The 19,141-nt window shown below is 46.1% G+C and overlaps 1 protein-coding gene across 3 annotated transcripts in view; it reads left to right on the top strand.

Moving 5' to 3' along the window:
- Window positions 1-19,141, top strand: part of PRKCB (protein kinase C beta) — a 332,144-nt gene that overhangs the window by 267,927 nt on the left and 45,076 nt on the right. For all 3 annotated transcript variants that reach the window (XM_058711142.1, XM_058711141.1, XM_058711143.1), the window contains 2 exons: window positions 5,129-5,302; window positions 17,632-17,723. In XM_058711142.1, coding sequence (XP_058567125.1) covers window positions 5,129-5,302; window positions 17,632-17,723 — 266 coding nt within the window. The remainder of the gene's footprint in view (window positions 1-5,128; window positions 5,303-17,631; window positions 17,724-19,141) is intronic.

Raw genomic sequence — 19,141 nt, 5'->3', positions numbered from 1 at the left:
TTGCCTGCGTGTGGTAGAAAAGGACCAATCTAGGCAGACCTATGTGTTTCTCTATTCAGGGACCCAGGACTGACTTTGCCCAGTAGCCTATTCCAAATTCTTTGGAGGGAGAAACTGATTGGCTCAGCTTAGGTCAGTAGCTACCTCTGATCCAATCAGCTGTGGCCAGGTGGGTGCACTGCCCAACCAGAAGGTTCTTCTAATAAAGAGTCAGAAGAATTGAAAGGCATGCCAAGATTCACTTCCAAATTGAACGGCCCGTGTGAATATGTGGTCACTTTTATTTCTCCTGATCTTTCTTGAAACACATATTCTAGAAACATCTGGTGCCTGGCCCATCTCCATTTATGTATGTATGTACGTATTTACTTAATTATATTGAAGTATAGTTGACACACGTTATTCTGTTCGTTTCAGGTGTATGACATTGTGATTTACAATTGTATACATTATGCTATGCTCACCTCAATGTTACCATCCATCACCGTACAATGTGATTATAATATTGTTGACTGTATTCCCTATGTGGGACTTTTCGTCCCCATGACTTATTCATTTTATGGCTGGAAGTTTGTACCTCTTTTTTTTTTTAATTTTTTTTAATGTTTATTTTTGAGAGAGAGAGACAGAGCGCAAGTAGGGGAGGGCCAGAGAGAGAGGGAGACACAGAACCCAAAGCAAGCTCCAGGCCCTGAGCTGTCAGCACAGAGCCTGATGCAGGGCTTGAACCCACGAACTGTGAGATCATGACCTGAGCCAAAGTCGGATGCTTAACCGACTGAGCCACCCAGGCACCCCTGGAAATTTGTACCTCTTAATCCCCTTCACCTATTTCGCCCATCCTGAAACCCCTTCCCCTCTGGCAACCACCAGTTTGTTCTCTGTATTTGTGGGTCTGTTTCTGGTTTGTGTGTTTGTTTTGGTTTTTAGATTCTTCATATGAGTGAAACCTTATGGTATTTCTCTCTCTCTGACTAATTTCACTTAGCACAATACCTTCTAGGTCCATCCACGTTGTCACACTTGGCAAGATCTCCTTGTTTTTTGTGGCTGAGTGATATTCCACTGTGTACACACACATACACACACATGCACACACTGTTTTCTTTATCCATTCATCTATTCATCTATCAGTGGACATTTAGCCATCACTTAGTTTTATACAAAAAAATGTTATTGGAACATAACTGCACCCATGCATTTGTGTATTGTCTATGGTTGCTTTCCCACTATGGTGGTGGAGTTGAGTGGTTGATATAGAGACTAAAATATTTACTATTCAGCCCTTCCCAGGAAAAGTTTTCTGACCCCTGCTCTAGGACTTGATTCACTTCTGTATCTCCATAGTTACCAGCGTTTCATGTGTTTCATTCCTACTTTCCTCCAGCCAATACAGGGGAATTTCCCAACCTTGGCTCATTTGTACACCACTCACACGATGTCAGAGATGCTATCTGGTATCGGTTTTTTCTTCCTTCTACCCATGTTGCTTGGGACAGAGCAAGGGACCAGAATCCACACACGTCCCTGTTAGTTGACTTAAAAAAAAAAAATTTCAGGGACGCCTGGGTGGCTCGGTCGGTTAAGTGTCCGACTTTGGCTCAGGTCACAATCTCAGTCTGTGAATTCGAGCCCCACGTCGGGCTCTGTGCTGACAGCTCAGAGCCTGGAGCCTGCTTGTGTCTCCCCCTTTCTCTGCCCCTCCCCCACTTGTGCTCTGTCTCTCTCTGTCTCTTAAAAAAAATAAATGTAAAAGAAATTTTTAAAAAACCTGATTTCTGCAAATGCCACAGTATTTCCTGAGGTGCAAAGCACGTAGCATTGATGATTTGCAAGGTGATTTTAGCTTAGTGCTTGAGATTTTTTTAGGTGGTACATAGGAGTGACATTAAATGAAATTAAATCACATCATGATAGAATGATTCTCTCTTTATGTTTTCTTTCAGTCTTTCTTATTACTTGAACAAGAAAATCTCAGTTGATGACAATATGCCGTTAATAGTTCTCTAACACTTGCTAACATCATTTTTCCCTTTAACAAGGAGAGCACACAGAGGCTGGCTTGGAACCTTCAGCAGCTAGCAAAAGCTAACTAGAATTTCCTAGCACTGCTTTGCTTTTATTTATTTTTATGCTTATTTCCATTTATGGCTGGTGATACTGGCTTGCCATTAATAGTGGTGATACAGAGTTTCCTTTTTCAGATAAATTTAGTTAAGTAAAAATATGACGAGGTTGTTAAAATACTAAGCAAATACCAATTTAGGTGATGGGAAAAGATGTGCAAAAGGCACACGAATGATCGATGGAAGTTTGGGAAACTTGTGTTAAAGTGACTGACATAGCTACAGAAAAGTCCTGGTGCCCAGCGGAGGGAGTGACCCACTGGGTCTGAGTACATCCCTGAGGGTTTGAGAAGGAGGTGACATCTGAGCTGAATCACTGATTTTCTGGGCAGTGAAAGAGTGTAGAAGGACATTGCAAGCGGTGGGAATAGAATATTCAAAGGAAAAGAAAGAAGGGAATGTGGTCATGGAATTGTCTGGCTTGTGGGGATCACTGAAGGATTGTATGCATTTGAGTAACATGGCCAGAGCAGCATTTTTAGAGCAGTTGTTAGCTCGAGCAGGTTAAGCTCTCTGAGCCTCAGTTAGTCTAACTGTAAAATGGGGATAATGGAAATATTATCAGGGAACTTCTCAGCCATCTGTCCTGCTTCTCCTCCTGTCAGGGGGCTGGGATGTCCTATCATGACTGCATCGACACTCAAGGTGTCCAGGGCCCCCTCCTCTGTGTCTTGGGTGGTCGAGCAGGGGATTGTTTGGAATACTTCTTGGCAATGAGAAAGAATGAAATCATGCCATTTGAAGCAAGGTGGATGGAACTGGAGGGTATTATGCTAAGTGAAATAAGTCATACAGAGAAAGATAGATACCTTATGTTTTCACTCATATGTGGATCCTGAGAAACCTTATTAAGAAGGAGACAAACCATAAGAGACTCTTAAATCCTGAGAACAAACTGAGGGTTGATGGGAGGTGGGGGAGAGGGGAAAGTGGGTGATGGGCATCGAGGAGGGCACCTGTTGGGATGAGCACTGGGTGTTGTATGGAAACCAATTTGACAATAAATTATATTTAATATAAAAAATAAAAAATAAATAAATTTTTAAAAAGAAAAAAAAAGAGAAGGGGATTGTTAGATGGTGCCTTGACCAGTGGTGACGGGTCGATGGGGCTGTCCACACTCGAAACCGGCTCACTACTGAGCCCCTCCTGTTGGGCTCAGGCGTCCTCTCAGCTGAAGGTTCTTCTTTCCACCTTCAGCCCCTCTACTGGTTTGTCTCCCAGGCAAGTCACGTCCCTGCCTCCACCCTGCACTTGTCCCTTCCCCAATCTTCTCTGGAACCTGGGAGCAGAAAAGCCCTGTCTCCACCTGCCTCTCTGCGTCTTCGAACACTGGCCTCCTGGAGGCATTGTTTCTGCTGTGGTGAGGGCTGGGGAAGGGAAAATGGCCCTTGAGGACTAGCGAGAGAACAGGGAAGACCGGAAACAAACTGAAGACACATGGCCCAGCGCTTTGAGCCCCACCCTGCCATGTGGACTGGCGGGTCTGCGTGGGGATCGAGTAGATGCCCAGCAGGTAGGACCTGCTCAGCTGGGCAGCCCTTATTTCTCTAGTGGTGCTGGAGGGGAGAAGCTGAGAAAGTCCTATGGTAGTGGCAGTGTGCACCAGGAACTTTCTTGCTAAGTGCTCTAAATTCCTGGGTCTACAGTGCCCATGGCCACCCCTGGCTGTGATGAGAAAGGAGATGGTGAGAGCAGGAAATGGGGCCTCTGGGAGCCGGTGGGCTCAGCCTGGAAGCTTCCATGCAGTTAGACTCTAATTTACCATTAAGGTAAGAGCTGAACGAAGTATGCCAAGCTGCCCTCCTGCCTCAAAGAGCTTTCTAGGCCTCCCTCCCTCTGGCCTTAAGGCTCTATTGCATTCTCTGGTCCCCCAGCTGAGTCAGGTGTGAGCATTTTATTTACCCAACCACCTAAGCACCTTGAGGATTCTTCTGGAGCTCTGAGCAAGTCAAGTGTTTAAAGGCAGAGACTTTAGAGTCAGTTAGACCTGAGTTCAAACCCTGGCCCTGTCCCTAACTGAATTTGCTGTGTGAGGGCATCTTCCCCTCCATGAGCCTGGCTTTCCTGTAAAATGGGGTTCTGCAAAGTAATGAGAAATAACAAATGAAAACCACTACTTGTGTGGCACTTTGGTAAGTACTCAAAAAGGTAGTGGTGACACGACACAGTGCATGCAGTGAATGCTTATTGCAGCCTGATTGCTTCTTCCTCCAGGAAGCCTTCCCAGAAGCCCCAGGGCCGATCAGGTCTCCTGCAGGGTAGTGGTACTGCCCTGTGCTGCTTCTAAGAGGCTTCTTGAAAATGGTACCCTCTGGCCACTGTGGCATCTGGCATAATCACAACCAGTGAAAGTAATGATGTGTCCTGAGCCACCCTGATTAACCTGCTGGATTGGTGACCACAGCTGCATGGAAGGAAGCCCCGGGACAGCAGGAGAGGGTGTTAAAATATTACATTAATCATCCCTGTAATTAATACCAGAAGCCTTTCTTCCTCTGGATGGCAGGGGCAGAGAACGTGTCTGCTTCTTTATTGCTGTATTCCCAGCGCTTAGCAGGCTTTTCTTGAATATTAAATAATCGAGTGAATAAGGAGACAGGTGCTCCAAATTCAGTTTTATCAGGAATTCGCCCATTCTCTCATTCAACAAATATTTATTGAAACTCTACCATGTACCAGGCACTATACCAGGCTCTTGGGTGACAGCAGTAAACAAAACCAGCAAAGATCCTTTCCCTCATGAGGTTTACATCCTAGCCCTGTTGGCTGGGCATTGATACAAATCCCAAAAGGATCGATACTTGCTTGTTGTTGTTGGAACCCTCCCTACTTATTGGGTTTAGCCATTCAAAATGCGAGGTCTGGAGAAAACTTTATCCATTGTTTCAGTGTCCGCAGAGGGCATCTGGGCAGAGCTCGGAGTGGGTCTGAATGAGCATCGGCTGCCGCGGCTTTCTGGGCCCTTCCGACCACCCTGACAGGCTTATTCTCTTTCCCAGGTCATGCTCTCAGAGCGGAAAGGCACAGACGAGCTCTATGCCGTGAAGATCCTGAAGAAGGACGTCGTGATCCAAGATGACGATGTGGAATGCACGATGGTGGAGAAGCGGGTGCTGGCTCTGCCCGGGAAGCCGCCGTTCCTGACCCAGCTCCATTCCTGCTTCCAGACCATGGTAACTTGTCCGGGGGCCTGGCCATTCCACCTCTAGGGCTTCTCCAGGCTTTGACCAAAGCCATCCCAGCAGTGCTCACTCCAAAGAAGCACCTGGACCCTTTCCATTCTGGAGATGGGAGGCTGCTGTGCCCAGGGGATGCTGCTGAAAATTTCTGAGGTTGCCACTGAGAAGCTCTCCCCTAGGCAGATGCTGTTTCAATGAGGATAAAAGAACTCAGGCAATTGGTTTAATAACCAACAGAGCAGGGTCTTTCTCAGACAGCAAGAGGTGACTTAAGGACAGGAGCTGAGGACTTTTGCTCTCACAATATAAGATGTTCTAGCAGAGCTTAGCGATGGGAGTGAGTTGGGAAGGGCCACAGGATGTGGGTTTAGACGGTTATAGTCAGCCCTCTAGACCCTCCAGATAAATGCTCCAGTATATTCTGCCAGTTGCAGGGACCTCCTTGAGGGAGGGGTTGCCTGAAAACACAGCCTGTGGGAGACTAATGGAGCAGGGGGCACAGTGTCCTAGGCAGGGACTAGTGAGCGCAAAACCGTGGCTCCCAAGAAAAGAAGGGGACACTTGTGCCCTATTCGCTGTTAACTGTGATTCCATGTCTATCTGCGAGAGCAGGGGCCATCCCTTTAAGTCATCTGTCACCTTTCCCCGTTCGAATTAGACCCTGGCCTCCATGCCTAAGGAGGGGGTGGCCAGAGCCCAAATGCGAAAAGGTACAAAATTAATCCTTGCCTTTGGAGCTTCTAACGGGCCAGTGGCCCAGTGACTTCAAGATGCTTTAAGGGATTCTTTGAGATTATTTCAATTCTGTGCAGCTCTTACTATGCATGCTAATTTTAGAGCCCACCTCCTATGTAAGACGGGATGCTATCGTATATTGCGTGTAATTTAAAGCTTGAGACTTCCTGTCTTCTCCAAAATCACCAAGTCCTGTGCTCTGCTAAGTTAGATTCAACACTCCCAGCCCAGGAAGATCTAAAACTGGGTTTGGGGTGGGTTTTCTCAGTGTAACCGCACACCGGGCTTAGAACAGCCCTGTGTGAAAGGGACGGAACTGGACCTCGGCTCCTTCCCTGTTCGAAGAAGTCTCTTGATACATTTTGGGGTCAGAAGGACCTGGGTTCAGATCCTGGCTCTGTCACTTACCGTATTTGCCAAAGTAGGGTGCATATACCCCAGCGCAAAGTGGCCCTGGGTACAAAGGGTGACTTTGGCTGGTGCATAGATTTAAAGTTACATTCCCCTTTTAATTAGCTTTAAGTTCTCCTGAATGCCTCAAGGGGAATGTTTCTGTTTGGTGTCAGCACACCTGTATCCTCTTTTTAACAGAAGAGTGCCAGGCTTCCGTTTCTAAGCTTTGGCAAACACCCGTTTCTAAGTCACTGTTTTGCTTACGAGGTATTATAAGACAAATATTTAGAAACACACACACACACAAAATAGATGTTTTAGTAATGAGTTCTTATAAGGTTAAGTTCCTCAAACCACCACCCCGGTTGGGAAACAGAACTCTGGCCGCCACTCTGGAAGGTTATTCGTGTTCTAATCTCGATCTCCTGGCAAGCGATGGCTTGACTTCATTGTGCGTCTTTATAGTTTTATCACTTGAGTCTTATCGTCTCTTAATACGGTAGTTTAATCTTTCCCATTTTTAGACACTGACTGTGTCTTTTAAGCCTTTTAATACAGTGATTTCTCCCCTCCATCCCTTCCTTTTATCCGTTCCTTCATCTGCTGAAGATCCTGGGCTGTTTGACCCAGAGCGTTTTCACAGTCTGGATTTGCGGATTGCACAGGTGTGGGCCTCTTGCACAGTTTTCCTGTCTGATGTGTCTCCTGCAAATCGGTAGCCGGGCCTAGAGACTCGGGCAGAATCAGGTCCGATCCCTTTGGTAAGAACATAGAAGGCGTGCTCTTTCGTTCAAAGGCACAGAACACCCCGTGTCTCTCTTTCTGTGATGTTGGCCGTCACTGATGCTCACTCAGCCCCTAGGCCCGTTAATGGCGGTACCCTAATTCTGTCATTCCTTTTTCATTTACTGGTAGGAATGCCTCTTTGAAGGCAGGCTGCCCCTCCTCACTTGCCTGGTTCCCCATGGCACAGCTCGTATAGGAAATGCTGGATAAACGCTTGATTCTTTCTTGTTACTGGACAGTTTGTCACAAATTGGTTGATGATTATGCTCCAAAGGTGACTAGTCAGCACTTGCTTCTAAAATAAAACATTTCGTAAAAGAAGAGAGTCGATGTAAAGAAAAATATTACACGAGCAACAGTTCACAGCCTTGGCACAGTGGTGAAGAGAGTTCCAAAGCCTGAGTTTTAGGGAATTAGGTCCTTCAGGCACTCAAGAGGTAGCAGAGACAGGACCAGACTAGATTCTTAAACCTCTGAACTCCTCCCCGCTGCATCTTCTCCTTTTCCCATCGTGGGTCCCCAGGTTTACCCACTGACATCAATAGATCAAGAAGGGTCTCAGTCTGGTGAATAGACCAAGAAGAGATCCTGTTCTCAAGCAAGAGGTTGGACCAACTTAGAGCGCCATTTTCAATTTTGGTTGAATGCATTGAGATTGGAGGTATTAGTCATGTGTGACAAACATTAATTTATTAACGTACAGTATCTCTATTAGTAAGGTACTGCTTTCAAAATGATAGTAGAGTGGATTTGAGGCAATTCTTTTCATACTGCACTGCCTCACTCGTATTTCAGTATGTTTTCTGGCATTAGACAGTAGGGCTGGGGTTTACCTGGAAATCATGCGGTGCCCTGCGTCCCCTCAAGGGGTGTCACATGTCAGGGAAGAGAGACGGCGCTGAGAACACAGTTCCGTGGGTTCGAGTCTTGTGTGGGGATGGAGGCCCATGTTGGCGGCCACCTCGCAGTCTCCTAATCCAGCAAGGCTGAGGGTGGAACAGACTGCCATCTTGTTGGTACGGATCAAAGTAGCTACGCTGTCTCTAAGGGCCGCATCGTTTGGGGAAAATGTAACCATAAATGTTATAGTTGTGCTTGGCTTGAGGAGATGCCCTCACTGCCTTCGTGGCAGATAGTTTTTTTTAAGCACATATACTTTGAGTTTACATAAATTAAATTCACTTCAAAGACATAATAATGCCTACTCACGTGAGGCAAAGGCTGACACTGTTAAACCACATGACAACCTTTGGATGGGTCCTGTCATCACCCCTCTAAGACGAGGGGACTGAGGCCACACAGCAAGTACATTTCAGGGCCAATATTTGAACCCAGGCAGCCTGCCTCCACAGGGTTTTACACTTAACTGTGACACTGTTAGGTCTTTTTAAAAAAATTTTTTGTTAATGTTTATTCATTTTTGAGAGACAGAGAGAGAGAGAGACAGAGCATGAGCGGGGGAGGGGCAGAGAGAGAGGGAGACACAGAATCCAAAGCAGGCTCAGGCTCTGAGCTGTCCGCACAGAGCACATGGACGTGAAATCATGAACCGTGAGATCATGACTGAGCCAAAGTTGGACGCTTAACTGACTGAGCCACCCAGGCGCCCCCAATGTTCAGTCTTTTGAGGGTGCTGAGCATGGCTGCCTGGATTTCTAGGCCATGTGATGCTCCTAGGGCAGAGCCACCAGCAGCCATCCTGTCCCTAGGCTCTGGCAGGGGCCCGAGCCCCAACCCTTTGCTGGCTCACCTCTCCCCTGCTCAGTGAAGGCTCGTGGTGCTCCCCCATGTTTCCGTCTTGGGAATGGACCTGACTTTCCATCCGAGCATCTCCCACGTGTGGTCTTCCAAACACTTGGTTTCACTTCACCAAAAAATCCATGCTACGGAAAGGGTTACCTGTCATCCCACTTTGCAGGAGAAAGGTTTGAGGACGTAGGACATTGGGGGTAGTTTTCCCCAGACACAGCACAGGCTCCCAGGCCCACTGAATGCAGAGCCAGGCTTTTGCTAGCACATTGTGTTGAGTTGCAGCCCACATGGCCTTAACCGTGATGTTACAAACAACAAAACCCAGCAGCTGGCGTTGTGAGCACGTCAGCGTGGGCCGGCTGTGCGCTCCGCACTCTGCAGGTGCTCGCAGTGTATGTTCTGTGCGCCTCTCCTGGTAGACACCGGTACTGTCCCTGCTTTCTCCAGGAGGATGCTGAGATTCAGGTACTGTCCCTGCTTTCTCCAGGAGGATGCTGAGATTCAGAGATGTTAAGCAACTCGTGCAGTCTCACACAGTAGGTTAATGGTGACACTGGGATTTGTTCTGCAAGAGTCCAGACCCCCAACCTTGCTATCCTGACCCCGGTTCCTTTGTCTAGTTTCTAAGTCACTTTCGCTCTCATGATTCCATCCAGTTTTCACCAGAACACTATAAGCAAATGCTGTCCACATTTCAGTGGAAACCAACCCTCAGAGAGGTGAAATGTCTGGTTAGACAGCCGGGTTTCCTAAAGCCCCTTCAGGGGTTCCTTCCACTATGGAAGAGTCACCTGCTCACCCTACAAGGATACTGCAATGATTGGAAAGGTTTTATGGTGGGAGAGATTTTCAAATGTAGGGAGCACTGCATATATATGAGGCAAACCATCATCGGTTGCTTGTCTCAGGTGAGCAGGAAGGCGACACCCCCTTTTTGGGGAAGGCCCATAGAGGCGGTCATCTGGCTCACACTCACCTTCTAGAATTGCATCGCCCCTGACCCCCTGATTGGTGCTGCGGAGGAGGGGAGGCAGGCTGGGCTGCAGCAGGCAGTATCTCTGAAGCCAGCCTCCCTAGAAGTCAGACCATGCCTGCAGTATACAGAGGCTACTAATGCTGATTGATCCTGTCAGCAAATATTTATTTGTTGAAATAAATGTGTCGGGACCCAGCTGCATCCTTGTGAGGGCTCCATCAGTGGACAAAAGAGATAAAGTCCCCTGTTCCTGGGGAATTTATGTCCAAGGGGGGAGACAGATAACCAACAACAGTGCGACAGAACATTATGGCGGAAGAGATGGAGGCATTGGGTCGGAGGGATGCTATTTTTGATAGGATGATCAAAGAAAAGTCTTTCTGATAAGGGTGACGTTTGAGCAGAGACCAGAGCAAGTGAGGGAACGAGGCATGTGGTTATCTGGAGGCAAAGCGTTCTAGACAAGGAGGAAGAGTGAGTGTAGGAGCCCTAGGCGGGAATATACTCAGCGTGTTTGAGGAGCAGAGAGGAGGCCAGTGTAACCCGAGTGGATTGTCATTTTGTATTTTGTGACCCAGAATTCCTTTATGAATCAGCTACTTTGAAAAAATGACAAATCCAGTCTAACGTGCTGCAAATTTGATGTGTTTTTCTCGCTAGTGACTTAGAATTTTGAAAACGAACGATCCTTAATAGAATTAAAAAAAAAAATCCGAAGGTGGCCAAAATAGATAAAAGGGAAAAAGACACCCACCAATATGCAAAACAACTTTTGTCATTCTTAGAATGATGCAAATTTAAATTTAAAAAACTTATTTGGAAAAGCAAAGTTACATCAGAAGTATATTCTCAAAAAAAATGGATTAAAAAAATCTCTGAAAAATATGCATGGCACAACGTTAACCGAGAATGAAAGGTATTAAATTTTATTTAAGAGATTGTTCTAAACGTGTTAAAACTGCATATGCACACGGAAAAGAATCCGAAAAAGACATAGACAAATGAAAACCTTGATTTGATTTAGGGAGGGGTCCGTGGATAATTATCTTTGTTTTGAATTTATATTATTTCAGAAATGTCTATAATAAAACAATTTGAAGGTGTTGAATGTGCCACAAGATGGCCAAAGTTAATACCCAAGGAGATGTAAAAGCCATCAGAAAGAAGTTGAATTTTTAAAATTGCTCATTAGATGAACTGGGGTTTAGGCAAATTGTTCTAGAAGCACAGAGGGATAAGCATGAGCGCCTCAGCCGCATAAGTCTGTGTGTGTGGTTATTGGCTGTGTGACCTCTAGAAAGTCACTTAACAGCTCTGAATATTGGTTTCATCATCTTTCAAGTGAGCGTAATAAGTGAGGATTTAAGACGATGATATACAATGTGCAGAATAAATAATAAATGGAGGCTACCTGCACTAATGGAGGCGCCTTGCTGCATGGGCACAAAAGGATTATGTTTCCTCCGGTCCTTTTACAGTTTTTCTCAGGGACAATTGTCAGCCTGGCACATTCATGCAACTTCCCAACTGCCAGTGGGCACAGGCAGTTAAGTCTCCTTAGCAAAACATCTATTTTAAATGTTTTCTTTTCAATTGAACATATGCACTTCTTTTTTTTTTTTTTAAATAGAATTAGATTTTATGAGTCATTGAAGGACAGAAGTTACTTCCTCCCCAAATTTGCTGTCGTGGTCCAGCAAGAACTCAGTTGCAAGGCATGCTGGGATGGGCATCGCCCCAGAATGCACGCGGGGACAGGGAGAGGGGTGAGGATGGTTCTTCTTGTAGACCTGGCCCCTGAGGTCATGTCCTTTGAGCACTGAGAACGTCCAAGGGGTCCTGGTAACTCAGGATCGGCTCAGAGTTGGCGTGAGTGCCCAGGGGTATGGTTTGATAGAAGGGTGTTGCTGTAGGAACTCTGGCAGAGTCTCAGTAGGCAATAGTTGGGTTGCCAGAAACAGAAAACCTCCTCCTCCAAACTATTGCATTAAAAAGAGAGAGAGAGAGAGAGAGAGAGACAGAATCTTATTGGAAGGAAACAACCCAAAGGCAAAGATGTACCTGAGCCTCATGAAGAACCAGAACTTCAAAGCTTTCTAGAATAGATGTCTGTTTCTTTATCCTTGTTTTCTTTGTTTCTCCCTGATCATGGTAACAGCATAGCCTCTCTAACTCCTTGCAGGTTGCCTATCTGCCGAATTCCCTGATTCACACTCACGGGAAAGAGAATCTGATTGGTTCTAATTCGTACTCTTGGGAAACAGAATCTGATTGGTTCAGCATAGGTCAGAAGTTTTATTCCTGGCCCAGTCCACTGGTAGTTGGCCACTACCAACTCAGTAGGAACCTTTAAGAAGGGGTTGGATCTACAGGGAAGGGATCACTGGTGCTCCTGTCAAGTGGGAGTCGCCATTTTGAGTGCAAGGAAACTAACGGGTAGGAGCCAGGCGTAACCTACCGCTGGTGGTACAAACACAGCATCGAGTGCCTCCGAGGAGGGGAAGCTGGTGAGAGTTTTGCACGTGTTGGCGCTTTAGGCAACTGAAGCATCTGAGGATCGTGAGCGCAGGAGAGGACTCAGGAACGCAGCCCAGGCATATAAAGTGGGTATGGGTAGGAAGGGACACACCCTGGTTCTCTCTGCCTTCTTAATGGTGGCCTTTGCATGTTCATTCAGTAATCAAAGATCTACAGAAATCCAAGGAAGAGTAGAGATGGTCCTAGCCCTTGAGAGCTTTGCTCTCTGTGTGGAAGGGCAAGGCTTGGAAAGCTGGAAAGAAAGAGGAGCATCCATTGCTTGATTCTGAGAAAGATTCTAAGGCTATAGAATACAGAGGGGAAAAAGTTGTGTGTGACACATGTCCATGACTACTTGAGGGAGGCACTGAATCTGCAAGGATATGACATGCATCATCTCTATATCTCTGCAAAACCCTCTGAAGGAGAAGCTATCATTACCCCTTTAGGAAGGCAGGGAGGGTTTAGTACCGGATGCAAGCCCTCAGAGTGTGCAAGCGGTGTAATTGAGACTTGAACCCAGGACTAGTAGTGCATGCTACAGGTACGGCTCTCAACCATGGCACCGCACAGCTTCTCGAGACGAATACTTGCATCTGAGCAATAAAAGGAACGGCTTACGGACAGGATCGATTCACTGGCCAGCTTCGCAAACCATTAAAGATCATTCAATAGGCAAATGCTTACTGAAACTCACTTGAAAGCATGGCGCGTGCTCTTGGAGTTGCCCACATTCTGGATCCTCTCTGTCTGTGGCATCTTCTTAAAAGTGTCAGGTGTCCCCCCCAGCAGTCACGTGGGCGTCACATCACATCCCGCTTTCAGCCGCCTTGGGGAAAGAATGACGATTTCTTTGAATTCTCTGCCTTGCCCGCCCTCCCCCACCCCGATAAATTCGGCACATGCCTTGCAGTCATTGTTTTAAATCAAACTACCCTTACACTCCCGCTCCAGATGTGAGACATTCTATCCAACCATTTTGCATGATGCGGTGTGACAGACAGACATTTAGTTTGATTTCCTCAGTGACTGAACACAAGCGAGAAAGGGGAAGGGAAATTTAAAATTACCTGAAGTCGTTTCATGCTCGGGGGACAAGGGCAGCGTGTTAATGAAGAATAACAACAATAACAATGACAGTTTTGGGGGAAACGCTTCGAAAGTTGAGCAGGCTGTCTAGATTGAAGAGGGAAGGGAGAGCTTGCCTTTCTGCGCTTTTAATTGGAGTCGACAGTGGAACACCCACGTAGAAACGTCCTGTAGCCAGCTGGAGCGAACTGGAGCTCAGGAGAAAGACAGGGGATGGAAATATAAGTCAAGACTCATCAGCCAAGAGAGATGAGGGCTGAAGTCTTAAGCTGTGACAAGCCCTCGCTGGAAACTTGAACAATTCGGGGAGACTCAATGCCCAACACCTTTCTGATTTTCACGAGTAGAGTACAGCGAAGAGGTCCTAATGGAGAACCCTGCACGTGACCAGAAGAAAGATCTTTCGAGGCCTTGAAAAGATTTTATTGGAAGAGTGGGGAGCAAAGTCAGATCTCAGGGCATTATGTTGGTGGGGGGGATAATTATGTAAGAATCAGAGGCAGTGGGTGAGGACCACTTCGTTAGCTGACGCCCCCGGAGCTCCCTCTTCGTGCCTGTCACGCAATTCCTCTTATCACGTTTTATTTTAGATTCTGGCTCGAGTTGGTTGCATATCTGTTTTCACAAGACTCTGAATTCTCTGAGGGCAAGGCCCATATGCTATTCATCATTGTTTACCCCTTTAACACCTAATACATGACTTGCAAAAATAAATGCTCAAGGAACCGTTCTAAAATTCACCTCCCTGCTCAAGATTGGCTCGAGGTTGCCCCTGGCAGTGTTTTTCAAATTTGGATGTGCCTTACCTTGGAGTGCCAGATGAACTTGGTGGTACATGGACGAATTGCATTCGCTTTAAAAATAAGTCCGTTGAGGGACCGATAGAGCAAAAGCCAGACCAGATATAGCATAGAGTTGATAGACTCCAGATATGCATTTTTGTTTTTTTACAGAGACAATGAATTTCCACCTATGACTTTGGTATGAAGTTGTAAAATTGTTAAATAATGTGTCTAAGTAAAAAAAGTGAAGTAAATTTTAATGGAAATATCTTTAAAATAAGTAAATTTTAGCGGATGAGGCGGGTAAATGTGGTAAAATCTTGGAGCTCGTGTGGGAGACAACCAAAGTTTGAAGTTGATGGCCTTATGCAATTTATCATAATCTGGTCCCAGCCTTGCCTCACTCCTTCGTCCTTTGTAACTCTGTGCACTCCGCTGTCCCCCTCAGCAGTAATAGCCACAGAATCAGGGGCTTCAAGGGCTAGTTCTGTTTTCCAAAATACACATTAAAATAAACACAAAACTATGAAGGAAAAGCTTTATGCATCCGTAGCCCACCTAAAATTATCTCCCTCCACATTTTGGGAAACAGTGCCGTTTAGAAATTTACCTGGTTTCCTCACGCATCTGGGGAATCCTTAACATCAGGCACCATGGATTATTCATAGCAGCCTCCCTGGTAGTAAAATAATGCCTGGCCTAGGGCGGGCATCATTAAGTGTTCGTTCAGAAAACAGGGAAGGCAGGACGCCAGCCACACTGTTTCCTATATGAAGCACTGGTGTGCCCAAGGCAGACTCAGTACAGTTCAAAGATGATGGATCTCAGGATTTTCCCGCATCCGGTTCATGGCAGAAGGAAACCACAAAACACGGCATTAGCTACAAGCAGAGCTCTCCCTGATGTTGGGATTCTAACTAATGAGTTTGGGGGGCAAGCTGAGTTCTTCCAAAGCTGCAAGCAAGCAAGTGAAATCTCTCCTTTACTTACTTTTCTCTCTGTGGCCAATGCCATCTGCTAGTTTTAAAAATAATTTTTAAAAGCAAGTGTTTTGGTTCCCTTCAACGTGCAGCAAAGACAGATGCTATTTTTAAGGCTTGTTTTCTATCAAAAAAAACCCCAAAGAACCAGGGGCTGTGTGTCGGCGGTTCTGACTGACTATCTCCACTCTGCCACTACCTTGTGGATGACCTTTTTTTGCAAGCCTCATACGCCTTGGACACTGAGAGACACAAGTGATAACTCTGCCTCCCTCTCTGCCTCTCAGTAAAGATGTTGAGGGGGTGAAGTAGTGTGAGAAAGTCCCTTGACTTTGCAAAAATAATTGATCAACCTGTACTTTTGCCCTGTGACCTGTCAGCTTCTGTCTTGCTGTGTGGCTGGATCTCTAGGTCCTTTCTCGCCCCTCCTGGACTGGAAGCTCTTAGAAGGGAGGACACACGCACACATCCATACAATGTCTAGTCAGAGTCTTACACGGGTAGCAGCCTGATAAGGTTTGGAACCAACCTGCCTGGGGTTCAAATCCCGGCTCTGCCGCTGAACAGCTGAATCACCGACAATCAGCAAGTTACTTACCCTTTCTGGGCTTGAACTTTAACATCTTTAAAAGGGGAAGCATGGTAATACTGTCCTGTTGGATTGTTTAGAGAGATAAATGAGACAAAATATGTAAAGACAGTTGGCTAAGTCACATAATAAATGCTCACAAGATGGCAGCTTTATTTTTTTTTAATTTTTTAGTGTTTATTCATTTTTGAGAGAGAGTGTGTGCGAGTGGGGGAGGAGCAGAGAGAGCAGGGAGACACAGAACTCAAAGCAGGCTCCAGGCTCTGAGCTGTCAGCACAGAGCCCGACGCAGGGCTCGAACTCTTACACCCTGAGATCATGACCTGAGCCAGAGTCAGACGCTCAACCGACTGAGCCACCCAGGTGCCCTGGCAGCTTTATTTTATAATAGTTATCATTCCAGTTATTAGACAGTACACATTGGACAAAGGCATCTATGACTGTTATGTATAAAATAATCTTCTGTGAGCCATAAGATTTTGTTGATGGTGGCTGAAACATTTGTGATGAGGCCACCATCGTGTTAGAGCACTTCACGTATGTGAGCTTAGTTCTCTGTGGGCTCCTTGTGTCACAGTCCTGCACTCCTTCTGGATAGGCCCTCCAGGGCCACTCAGATTCCCTCCGTAGTCACATGTTAGTTAGTTAGTTATCTATTACAATACCTCAATACTTAATGGCTTAAAACCACAATAAACATTTATTATCTCGCCGTTTCTGGGGCCGGAACTCACGAGTGGCTAACTTGGGTGGTTCTAGTTTTGGGGTCTCACATGAAAAGTTGTAGGCAAGTGGTCAGCTGGGATTGCAGTCATCAGAAGGCTTGACTGGGGCTGGAGAGTTTATTCCCAAGGTGGTTCCTTCCCTTGTCTGGGGAGTTGGTGCTGGCCATTGGCAGCCTTGGTTCTTGGCCAAATGTACCTTCCCATATGTTGCTTGAGCATTCCCATGATGTGGTGGCCAACTTCCCCAAACAAATGATCCAAGAGAGAGCAAAATGGAAGCTACAGTATCTTTTGTGACCTAGTCATGTTAGTCACACGCTGTAATTTTTACAATATTCTTTTTTTAATATTTATTTAATTATTTTGAGAGAGAAAGAGAGAGAGAGAGAATCCCAAGCAAGCTTCATGCTGTCAGCACAGAGCCTGATGCAGGGCTTAATCTCACGAGCCGTGAGTCCATGACTTGAACCAAAATCAAGAGTCGGACACAACCTACTGAGTCACCCAGGTGCCCCCATTTTTTACACTGCTCTACCAGTTATGCAAGTCAGTCCTATTCCTTGTGGGAAGAAGCTACACAAGGACGTGAGGACCAGGGGGTGAAAATCACAGGGGGCCATCCTGGAGGCTGGTTACCACAGTTACCTGTTATCTGTAATATGATCCATGGATTTATTTTCCACTCTTCATTACAATTAGCTTTTATCCTAAATAATAATATCCATTAAGTCACAATATTAATCTGCTAATTACATTTTCCAGTACAAACAAATAGAACTTTGCAGTTATTAATTTAAAAAAAAAATCATGTGCCACCTTGGCCCAGTTGCATTCTTCCAGTGGCACAAATACTGCATTTGGGAAATAATGGGCCTGGCAAATAGGGGTTTGTCACAGAGTCCTGGGGGTTTTGATCATAAATCCCAGCTCTCCGCTGCTCTCCATCTGGAACCTGAGAAACACAGGATATTGATGTTGCCGTTTGCTCTCCTGTCCCAGGACCGCCTGTACTTTGTGATGGAGTACGTGAACGGGGGTGACCTCATGTACCACATCCAACAAGTTGGCCGGTTTAAGGAGCCTCATGCTGTGTAAGTACAAACTTGTGCTGTTCTTCTTTTCCTGTGGGATCCTTGCATGTTTGTTCCCTTGGATTTTTAGCTGAATAGGGATTGTTAGCATCTTGAACCGCTTCATGATAAATGTATGGCCAGGGGAAAAAGGTATTCTGCTTGATATGGGATCCTTTTCTTTTTTGTTTTCCTGATACCAGCTAAGAACCTAAAGCTTGAGAACCACAGTTCTTTCTTTATCGCTGATGTTTTGCCCCAGACTCCTAAGGGAAAGGCCCCCTAGATGCCTCGGGGGATATCCTTGTAGGTTTTGTTTATTCATTTGTCAGTATTTGTTGAGAGCTTAGTATGTGCCTGGGCCCAGAGTTTGTAGAAACTTGCTCAAGATCACAGAGCTGGTGTGAGACAGATCCACATTCTGACCCAGATTTTTGTCCTACACCTCTCTCTCTCTCTCTCTCTCTCTCTCTCTCTCTCTCTCTCTCTCTCTCTCTCACACACACACACACACACACACACACACACACTCAGATGCCCTTATTCCCAGGGGATGAGGAATCAAGTTGCATTGTAGCTGTGCCCTGTGGCTCCTGGGTGGGGAGACTGATTCAGGTTTTTGGAACTGTGTTTCCCCTGCTGAGTCCATTCTGTCCCTGTCAGTTCCAAGGCAGCCAGAATCTTCTTTTGAAAACACAGATCTCATCATGTTCCTCCCCTGCTGTTGGTGAACAGGGACAGCAAGTTGTAGGATGACCAGAGTTAGCCTCTCCTGAGGGGTTTGCTAAAATCTTACTGTCCCTCTGGAAAGCCCCCGAGGGCTCAATCTAGGGCTCTATCTGGTCACTCCCAAGGCTTGCTGGCTCCTGTTCAGTTCAGCTCTGCCCCCTCTCTTCCCACCTGCTGAGGTTGTGAGCACTGGATTCTGGTAGGGTTTGCATTCTTGAGCTTCTAGATCTAGTCATAATTCCCATAGGACCAGGGGGTTGGCTCTCCTTTTGCTTCTAATGCCTAACTGAGCACGGACCCTATGCTCATTATCACAGAAAACAAATTGTCAGAATGCTTAACATAGTTCTCTAAAGCCCTGCCTAACCCTGTGGTATAACTGGACTTTCTGGTTCTCTCAAAATCTCTTTTCTTCTCAGCCTTTGCTAAGTGCTTACTTTAGGGGTACCTGGATGGCTTAGTCTGACTCTTGGTTTCAGGTTCAGGTCATGATCTCACGGGCTCGTGGGACTGAGCCCCGCATTGGAATCTGCTCTGACAGCCTGGAGCCTACTTGGGACTCTCTTTCCCTCTCTCTCTGCTTCTCCCCACCTCACTCTCAAAATAAATAAATAAACTTAAAAAAAAAAAAAAAAGAGCTCACGCTTTAGACAGGTGTCATGCCATTCATTAGTGATATCACTTAATCAAGTCATTTTCTGTCACTAAGC

The sequence above is a fragment of the Neofelis nebulosa genome, chromosome 18, assembly GCF_028018385.1.
Source record: "Neofelis nebulosa isolate mNeoNeb1 chromosome 18, mNeoNeb1.pri, whole genome shotgun sequence".
Classification (NCBI taxonomy): Eukaryota; Metazoa; Chordata; class Mammalia; order Carnivora; family Felidae; genus Neofelis; species Neofelis nebulosa.
The sequence above is the reverse complement of the archived record's forward strand: the minus strand, read 5'-3'. Positions and strand labels throughout refer to the sequence as shown.